Raw genomic sequence first — 10,715 nt, 5'->3', positions numbered from 1 at the left:
CCCCCCCTCTCTCTCTCTCTCTCTCTCTTTCTCGCCCCGACTTGGAAGTGTGCGCGCGAGTTACTTTTTTGTTTCCCCGCTTCTTATTTGGTAGCATTTACCGACTTTCTCGCCTACCGTCCCCGTACGTACACGGACGTGGTTACGCGAGGAAGTAACCAATTTCATCTCTCTCTCTCTCTCTCTCTCTCTTCCTTGGCTGCACAATTACGGAAACACTTGCGAAACGCAGTCTCTTTACGGAAGTTCGTTTTCGAAGAATATTACCGACACTTCTTTCTCTCTTCTTTTTTTCTAAAAAATCATTTCACGTCATGGTCTTCGACTTATCATCGAGATTTATAGCTTCATAAACTCAGTCTGCTGAAAACAGCGCCGGTAAATCCCGCCAACCTGCAAGAATAGAAATATGGAAACTTCTGGAATTTCCATTTCCCTCGACAGAATCCGTTATTATTCTGTTTGTGCATAAAGAATGTAAGACAGGAGAGAAAGAGAAGTAGAGAGAAGGAGAGAAATAGAGAGAAGGCCATTTTGTGTGTGTGTGTATGTGTGTGTGTGTGTGTGTGTGTGTGTGTGTGTGTGTGTCACGTTAAGAGACATCAATCTAATTATGTGACACATGACTAAGAATATCGTTTTTAGAATTTTGGACTTAAAAATTTATCTCAATTTCGACGAATTCTCGGCAACAACGTGTGATGGCATTTGCGGTAAATGAAAATTCAATAATTTTTTGCGATGGCAAACAAGCTCAACGAGGTGAACCGCGATATCAGAATAGCATTTTATTTTAACGTTCCTTTTAAAAGACATTATAGTCGCTTTATGAACTTGATTCTCGCGCGTTGCCCCGCGTATAATTCTGTCACGCGAGCTCATCAGCGCTTTAAATCATTGACAAATCTATCTCGTGCATCGGAAAGCCGTTACAAATAAGGCGAATCAATAAGTCGAAGAGATCGTGCAGAACGAGTCGCGGTTTGCAGAAGCGTTGAAATACATCCCCCCCTCACCCTCCGCCGTCTCCGTGCCCGTCGTGCCACCGCCGCGAATCGGAAGAGCCAACATATTCGTATTTGTAAATCGATGATTAAGGCGCGGAATAAAATCGAGCGTTAGCACGACAATATTGGAGATATGAATTTATAATGGCCCACTCACGCCACTCGTTACGGTGCGCGTGTAAAACGCGCCGGAGAGAAAGAGAGAGGCCCCGCGACACTGCTGTGATAATAAAGCCGGCGCAGTAAATGCTTAACGTAGTCGCGTAATTGCCACGGTGGTGTAATGGCGTGTCGTTTCGCCCGGAGGGAAAACCGACAAAAATCAATGGGGAGAAACCCAGCGGGAGGTTAACCGGCGAGAGAAAAGGCGGTGGAGCAGGAGAATAAGGAGGGGGAGGAGGAGGAGGAGGACTGGCCGAAGGCTATTCTCCGCCACCAGCGGGCCATGAGGTCGGCGTGCTTATTTATTTATCCCCTTAAAATAGCCGCGCTATCTTCCTCTCGTCGTCGCCACTTCGTTGCTGCCGGTCCGTATCTCAGAACCGGCCACCCTTCTCCCTCGTCTGTTCTCATGGAGGCGCCCACGTAACCCCTCGTGCGGCGTCGCGATTTTGCCGAAAATCCGAATGCTGCGGCGGCGGCGGCGGTGGTGGTGGCGACGGACCGGGCGAACGGTTTCCGAGTAAAAGCGCCCCAAGTCCGTAATTTGTAAGGTCCGCCTTACCCTTAGCGGGGACAACCGCTGGTACCGGTGTTTAGGGCGGATCCGTGACGGATCGCCGATTCGTTTCAATCGTTGCTTCCGAACTTGATCGTCGCTTGTCAATTCCGGACTGCGGACTCGTTTCGGCGAATCTCACAGTGCAGAGAGAAGTAGGGGAGGGGACGGCGATAGAGTCGGGGAAAAACACGCGTGAAGCGTTAAAAGATGGATTTTATTTTCGTTCCGTTTTTTCCATTTTGTTTACCGAATTTGCCACTCCGCCGCTCCTCCACTCTTGGAAGAACGCTTGGACGTTTGAAATATTTTCGGTATTACTATCGCTTTTTTTGCGTGCAATGTGTTGATTGATTGCCAAGCGTGTGAATCGTACGTGCAAATTCGGCTTCGGAGATGAGTTCCACGCTGACAGTTCGACATTCAGCGGTTAACCGTGTACCGAGAGATGATTGATCGAGAGTAAATTAAAAATAGATGATAAAAAGAGGATGCCCCTATAAGGGAGGTGGAGAGGGGATACCGAACGCGAAAGTAAGATAGCGCGTTATACCTGAATATTATGATGCCGAAATATTTGAGAGCGCGTTATTCGGTGCAACAACCCCCCCCCCCCTTTCTATCTCTCTCTCTCTCTCTCTCTCTCTCAATTCCTCTCACTCTTATGACTTCGAGATATTCGAGAACCTGAAGTTATAGTACAACGTCCCATCCGAAAATTTAATCAATCGACTTAATTTTCTTTTACTCGCAGTACACGTTTGTATTATTTCTCCTAGGCGAGCGCGGAATATGCGATCGCGTTGCACGACGAACAAAACGGGATATGGTCGTGCCTCGTCCCTCATCCCCGAAGAAAAGCCAGTAAAAATCAATGAACCAAAGCCGCTGGCGCGGGACTAGCCCAAGGCTCTTCCCAGCCTGTTGAATGAACGAACGAACGAACCGGCCAACGAACGAACGAACTAACGTCATCTGTAAGAACTGGTTTAACTGTCGGACGAGAGCGTGTCTATATTGGCTTCCCGCAATAACGACTTCCCGAATATGTTCGAACGACCGCATTGCGAGAGAATGAGACGTGGATCGTCGCAAACACGAACACAGAGAAAGACAGGGAGAGAAAGAGAAGGAGAAAGAGAGCAAGAGGAAGAGAGACAGAGGGAAAAAGAACGCGCGTTACGAGCAAAGCTGAGACTTACATTTCCGCTTTGTTTTCCATTAAAGAGGGGAACGTCGCGAAAAAACGGCGAGCGAAGCGTACCGGAAGGCTGTCCGTCTGCGTTTTAATGGTTCGTTGCGCGTGCGAAACATAAACCGACGCGATTATACGTTGCGTCCCCAGGAATTTGTCAAAAGACGTCCGTCGCCCGGCCTGCTGTTGTTGTGCATCCCGCGTTCGTTCAAAAGCTCGCGCTCTCGTTGTAAAATATTTGATGGCGCTGCGCGACGGCGGATGCAAGAAACGGTGACAGAAATCGCCTGTAGGCGACTGGTTCCAGGTCCCCGCCGGGTTACTTTGTGAGGTCGTCGTACTCATTTATTCATCTCTCTTAAAAAACTGCGCCATAGTACGCGCGCATCCCCCCCCCCCCTCTCCACATACCCGCGCCGGCACTGGCACTCGCCGCACAGTGCGCTCGTCGCTCTCTCCCTTCCTTCTCTCTCTCTCTCGCCTTCGCCACTTTCGAGTCGACTTTTATCTTCGGTGGAAGAAAATTCGCTCCAGAATTCTGAGAAAAATTTAACGTCGAACGGGCGTACGTCGGCGTGTGCGTGCGCGCGCGCGCTCGCTCGCGCGCATCCCATTTCCTAGATACACCCACAGCTCGATTCTATTTCAACTTTGCCCGCGCACGCCTAACGCACCGCCAGCGTAACGTTACGGCGAATCGATTTATGCGCGATAAACGCAGTCTCCCTCACCACACTCCATCTATCTCATGACTTCTCTCTCTCTCTCCCTCTCTGCGCGCGCGACTAACAAATAGGATGTTTCTAATGCCCCGCTCGCGAGAGACCGTAAGCTGTCGCGGGGAGACAAGCGGGCGCTTTACGGTACCGTTAAACCGTCCGTACCTTTTACCGTATACTTTCACTGCCGCGCCCCGACGCCGTTCACGGAGAAGTTAGAGACTTTATCGCGTATTATTTCGTTCGTTCTCGCAATCTTGGCGTATCTCGCGATTTTTAGAGCCCGCGGAATGATAGAGAGAGAAAGAGAAAGAGGGAGAGAGAGAGAGAGAGTTGAATTCACGCGAATATTGCGCCATGTCTCGCGATCGGTTAACGCGAGGAGAGCGCGAGCAACGCGATCGTTACGCTCTCCGTGCTCGCGGAGTAGCCCTTCACCGTAGGCATTCACGACGCACTTTGAAAAATTTATGATCGACCGCTCGTAAAGAGCAAAATATATGAAGATAGAGCAGGATAGAAGGCGGACGGAGGAAGAGAACGGGAGTAAATGTACAAGGGTATCGATACACGGAGCTAACCCCGTCCCCCTCCCCATGCCTCTCTCCCTCTCTCGAGCCATTGACGAGGACGCGGGTAACGCAACGCCTAATAATATCGTTAACGCTAGAACCATTCTCCGATGTTTACCGAATCCGATATTCGCTGATATTTTAGCGCCGTACTGCCTCTCGATACATTATACATTCGTTATCGACGGGGAGGCAATATCGCAGCGACAGATTCGAACGTCCCCTCTGATAATGTGGATTGCAGCGGCCGGCTGATTTAGTTCTTCGTTAATCCGCTCGTCGGTGCGACTCGTTATTAATTCTGCCGCTCCTGCCCGTTAATTTTCTATTGTTCTTCCCAATTGGCCGGCACTTTGGGAACACGGCGAGGAGAACGTCAGAGCGACTTCTGATTAAGCTAATCAATTTAGACCGGTAGAATTGACAACGTTAACATTATATGTTAACGTGTATTCTGTCGATCCGGCAACGGCCAGGAGATCATTATTTCAATCTGTCTAATTTAGCGAAACAAGGCGGGTGATGTTCGACCGAGAACGAGAAATGGCGCTTTGAAATCGTCGATTAGACTGATCGGAGGCCGGAAAAAGTCGCAACCTTCGAGACTCGATTCACAGAGAGTCAACGTTAATCGATGAATCGCGCGCGCGTACGTCGAAGCTACAAGATCGGCACCGCGATCGCGTTAATTAGTTATAATAGGATATTGTTACAACTAATGTTAAAGTCCCATTGCGGAATCCAATAATTTACCGAGAATCACCGGCGGATAAGAAGTAAAGCGGCTTTACTTGAAGCTCGCGAGTATTTCTCCAGTTATAGAGAGCGCGTGCGTGTACATAAAACGACGGGCGGGTTCTCGCAATCCGGAGCGTATGTAATCTGGTTAAAGTGTATTCGGGGAACTCGTGTACTCGTATCTCTAGCTATTGTTCCGCGACTACGTTCGGTCGACCGAGGCCGTACTTACGAAGCACTTTGAAGCGCGCAGACTAGCCGGGTTCTCGCGGCGGATTAATGCGAGTGCCGCGACCGTCTCGCGGAGGATCACACATCCACGTCGTCTCGCCGGAACTCGCGGTTTTGTTCGTGGACGGCGCGACAGGTGTACGCGGCGTAAGAACAGGCAGAGTTTCGTGAGAGGCGCGCAAATGCCTCTCGTGAATGCAAAAATGGTCGTCGCTACACGACGCCGAACTACGCAATAATTTGTCGATCGGCCGATCGTTTCCGCTCGGATACCGCGTGGTTTATCGAGCGACCCTGAGTCGAAATTTCGGTTCTATATTAACCCTCCAAATTCCCGTCGACTCGAAGTACCAATGAAGAATCTCGAGATCCACAACGTTATACAAGCTGTTGTCCTATTTGATGTAAACTGCCGTTGATACTGACTGGTCGATACTCTCGACACTTGAAACTGCCATGGTTATATTTACTGCCGTTTCTCTCTCTTTGTGTTGAGTCTTGAAGAAAGATTTATTTCAGAGTTGTTAACACATTAACGGCGGGCGATATTTTGTGTGATCATAAAAACTTTAAGGTACAGTCGAGCTAAATTGTATTACTACGATTCCCGCCTTTAAGCCGCAGTCGAGCTAAATCGTAGTACTACGACTCCCGCCCTTAATGTGTTAATATTCGATTGTTCACAAAGGAAGATGGGTCAAATGAGCCGATTTCTGCTTAAAAAGTGCAATCTAAATTATGCATGGAATCTTGTGTTTTCTAAGTCGCTGAATATAATGGTAGTATTTTTATATTCATCTGAAGACGTAGGAAAATGATCAAGATTTTTCTTAAAGGATTCGAGATAAATCTCTTAATAGTAGTGCGGTTAGCGACAATTTTGTTCCAATTATTTAATTACTTGTATTACACATTAATCTTATATTTTTTTCATTGAAAATAAAAAAAAACACTTCAGAAATGCTAAATTTAACATAATGAAGTCAATATGATATAAAAGTTGAAAAAGATATTCAATTTTAATTAGAACGAAATCGCCATTAACCGCATTATTATTAAAAATGACTTATTTTGACCCTTTTTAAACTAATTTTAACCAGTTTCCCATAGTTTTAAACGAATGAAAATGTACCATCCTATTCAGCGACCAAAAAGATTACGTAAGATTACACGTTTAATTTATGTTATACTTTTTAATTAAAAATCGATCCATCATTTTTTGCACCTACATTTAATTCTTGTGCATACTTTCAATTAACGTTATACCAATTATGTAAGCTACTCAATTGCAAATATGCAAGAGGATATGAGCAAATATTGAATAGTCTAATAAAAATTAATGAATGGATAAAAAAGAAAGAAAGAGAATATTTTTATTCTCATAATTTATCTTTCTTTTTTCCGGCATTGAAGGTCTCAGTGGGATTTAAAACATTTAACAATGTTGATAAGGAAATAGGGGTAAAGGTAATAAAGGCTTGCACAGAATAGTTGCGTGCCCAATAATGCTGTTCTTTTCATACTAAAGAGAATTAAATTTGGAGATTCCGTACAATAATACGGCTAAATAAAAATAAAAACAAAGTATTAGCAGATGTAAACAAGATTGTAATCAAGGCCAAAGGAGCATTATAGATACAAAAATTAATACTTGCGAAATTTACACTAAATTCTAAGGCCGGTATTCACAGCCGTGAATTATTTAGGATCTTTGATTGGAAACATAGTTAATAACCGATTCGTATTCATGGCAACTATTTAGCTGTTCGAATCAACGCGTTTCTTCTATGAAATAATATAACGAGTGCACGTACAGATTGACGAGTAATCGGAAATTCATGAAGCTATAATTATTTGTCAAACGGTGACTGATTATGTAAATGCCGGCCTAAATTTCAACTCGGGTATTTCTTTATTTACGCAAAAGTTCGTCGAATGTCCGTTGAAAACGGAACTTTTTGTAAAACAAATCTTCTCATACACCTCGAGACACATGATGTATCGCTGCACACGTCTCGTCGTCCTCCGTCCCGATTTCTCGACTCAGTATCCTATTCCTAGCTGTATCGTCACACAGGCATTCAGTAATACTCGCACAGATAAGAATCGATCGGAAAAATTGTGTTAACTAACGCGATGTTGACGAGAACCAAGTGCGCGATTCAATATTTCAAGAGAGCTGGCGAAGAATTTTATTCGTCTTCGGCGAAAATTGTAAATAATGTACAAGATACACGTGTTTCGCGTAGTTCGTCGACTCCAGATATGTAACAACGTCACGGACATGTACGCGACATACGAAAATATCAAATTAATATACCAATATACCAATATACTAATATACAAAAACGACAAAGTCACCTCTATCATCAGCCGTCGTTGTCCGCCAATTAATGATGAATATATTCGGTGGCCGTGAAATTACAACAAGACTTTCGTTCTCAAAACTTCCCAGATTTATAAGATAGTCAAATTATTGAAATTGTCAAAATTATGAAATTGTCACATTATTAGGGCGTTTTTAAGTGCAAAGTGCAATTAACGCCGCATTTCCGATCGGTTCGGATTTTCGTACGACAATATTGAGGCTTGGCCACGATAATGATCGAGAGCTAACTTCAGGATGGATAGTAGAACGTAGGATATTGACGACGAGATTCACAATTGTTTCTTTCGTCTCGTTAAAATCTACAAATACTATCGAAATTTTCAACGCCAAGAAAAAGATAATAATGAGATTACGAAAAAAGGAAATTTGTATTTGTCCACTTTCCTATTTTAATTTTGATTAAATTATTTAATATTTGCTTAACGTAATATTCTATTTCGGTTGAGTAAGTTACATAATCAATATTATTGTTACTATAACTTATTGAATTAAGAACGATTAAATGCAGATAGATTATAAAGAGATAATCGAATCTTAAATCATTTTTAACATTAAATAATTTTTAAGTCCTTCTTGAGCTTCAACAAAGTGGCGATAAATAACCATCAGTAGTATCAAGAAACATTAACTTTTATAATATATCTCGAGATATTCCAGAATCTTTCGAATTCAATGGAACTTACAAGGTTAAAGCCTTTGCCCTTTAAGGACGAGAGTCGCAAATGTGCGATTTAGTAATTATATTATATCAGATTAGATCAGTCAAGTTGAATCAAGAAAATTCAGGTGAAATATTTGTGCAAGGAAAGCATACCGACCGTTTTTCAGTGTACGATGATCCTATGTCAGATTTGACGAATTAGCTATATATATGCGACATTCTGAATTCATAAAAATACTTTATTGTCAATAGGCGACTCTTGTCCACTCATAGGTTAAATGTAGAACCAAGTTCCAACTCCAGGTATCGTGCGTGCACGTAATTCTTCTTACCTGTTCGTTTTGCAGAGCGGTTTTTTCGCAGCGGGCGGTAATCGGAAGCTCACAGGCGGCCTACAATGAAAGAAGATTTGTTTAACGTTAAGGCCACGTGAGAAATCTCCGTTTTAGATATAAACGGGCTCATAAAGATTAACGCCACGCGTCATTTTTAACGATATGAAATGCATAATTGACGCTTTTTATTGGAGAATGAACGAAATGCGTGACAGTTAGCAATAGGTGCGACGGAATGATCAGTTGGAATTATTCTTAATCGAAGAAAAAGAGAGAGAGAGAGAGAAATGGCCAATAGGAGCGGGTCGCTGGATATTAGTGCGAGTTAAATTAAATTTCTGTTGGAGGATAATAACGTTTGACCGTATATATAACGCACGTGCAGAGGAGTTTTCCCGGACTTTCAACGTGCGCGGCTAACCAACCTTCCCTCGAAACTGACCCTTGTATCCCAATAATTATATTTTTCCCCGCTACGCCAACACTTCGCCGACGAGGGTTAATACGCTGACACTTTGGCCTGCAGCGTGCAAATCCTAGTAAACTTTTGAAAGGGTCGCCTAAAGGGTGGTTTTATACATTAACACGTTCACTAGCGCACTTATATTTTTAGCAGCTATACTTAATACAGTATATATTTGCATTTATAATGCACACATAAAACATTTAACAGACAAATTTAATATTTTATATATGCACACCACACAATGTTTCATATGCATGACATTGATAAAGAACGTGGTAACAAATATAGATAATAATTAACCCAAAGTATCTACCAATACATAATAGCGGTCTGTGTGTAAAAACGAGAACTATAAGTCCCATCCCGGTAACGTTACGTTCCATATAAAGCGCATTATTACGTGTACCGTGGGCGAAGTGTTAATATTCTTAACCCTTCGACCGCATTATGAATCAGGTAGATTCGGTGAGATGTGTTTGAAGAGCTATAGAGCGAAATGCATGATCTATGAGTTCTCCCCACTCTTGAAAAATCATTAGAGAGTCGCTCTGTCCGCTAGATGCGGCACAGTTCTGATAAGCTGATTAATGCGTGTTTGGAAGTCATCCAAATTTGACGTAGAGTCAGTTAAACCCATGATGTGCGGTCGATGCATTTGACATCACAAGTGAAATGATTTTTTACTGAAAATGGCGTGTAATATACGCGAGTGCGTCCTACAAAACGATCCTAAATTATTTATAATTTTTTTGAACAATGTATGTTAGTATTTTGCGAGTAAAAAAATAAACTATTTCTGATACTTTCACAACAAAAATATTTTCTCCCCGTGAAAATACTTATTTTCAACACTTCAAAATATCCTTTCTTCAGTAGTCCAAAAAAAAGAAATATTTTAGAACTATCTTTCAACTTTATCGCTCTACAGTTGCAGATCCAAATAATAAAAAATAAAGAAATTACAAATAAATAAAACACTACCGAAAACCACTTCTTCCACCACTTTCTAAATTCGAATCTTTCTCAATAATTTCAAACTTGACTTTGTACGAAAGATCAAACATTAAAGTGGAAGAGTTACATTTCATTCTAGAATTTTGTCAGCCTTTCTTTTTACAATTTTGCAAATATGAAATTTAGAAAATCACACACAAGGTCAATATGACCCTGTTTGCGGGGCGGGCGACTTTTCAGGAATGTGCAGTCAAAGGTTTAATCGTCACGGCTGGCGGAGGAGGCACAGAATTTCCCCAGCAGGAAGTAAAAATTGACCTGTGCGTCTGCTCATTAGGATCAATGACCTTGTGCAGCCCAGACTGATATATGCGCGCAAGGCGAGTATTTTTAGCGAGACATCACGGCGGGAATTCGCGAACATAGGCGCCGAGAGCGCGATAATTGCACGTCCGAGATTTCGCACGTCGTTGCCACAGATATAGAGTCGCATGGCCGCGTCGGGCAATTTTTTCCGATCGGCGAGAAGTACCCGAGCGAAAATCGAACCGAAAAAAAGTGAACCCTCCCCGAAAACAGGAATTTCCGTTCTATGCGAACACGTGGACCTAGGGAGGCGGAAACTTTTCGAAAATACCCGGTGTATTATCTCGTCCCATAAGATGGAAGTCGCTCGGGCGAAGTTACACTTGGGGGGGGGGGGGGGGCCCCCCCCCCCAAAAATTCCCCC

The 10,715-nt window shown here is 43.3% G+C and overlaps 1 protein-coding gene across 2 annotated transcripts in view; it reads right to left on the bottom strand.

Moving 5' to 3' along the window:
* LOC106744534 (irregular chiasm C-roughest protein-like) overlaps positions 1-10,715 on the bottom strand; it is a 155,962-nt gene that overhangs the window by 97,123 nt on the left and 48,124 nt on the right. For both annotated transcript variants that reach the window (XM_014619400.1, XM_014619401.1), the window contains exon 2: positions 8,563-8,622. In XM_014619400.1, the coding sequence (XP_014474886.1) occupies positions 8,563-8,622 (60 nt within the window). The remainder of the gene's footprint in view (positions 1-8,562; positions 8,623-10,715) is intronic.

Source organism: Dinoponera quadriceps, unplaced genomic scaffold, assembly GCF_001313825.1.
Source record: "Dinoponera quadriceps isolate SergipeBrazil2010 unplaced genomic scaffold, ASM131382v1 scaffold1421, whole genome shotgun sequence".
In the NCBI taxonomy this organism is placed as follows: domain Eukaryota; kingdom Metazoa; phylum Arthropoda; class Insecta; order Hymenoptera; family Formicidae; genus Dinoponera; species Dinoponera quadriceps.
This window is presented reverse-complemented; position numbering and strand designations above follow the sequence as displayed.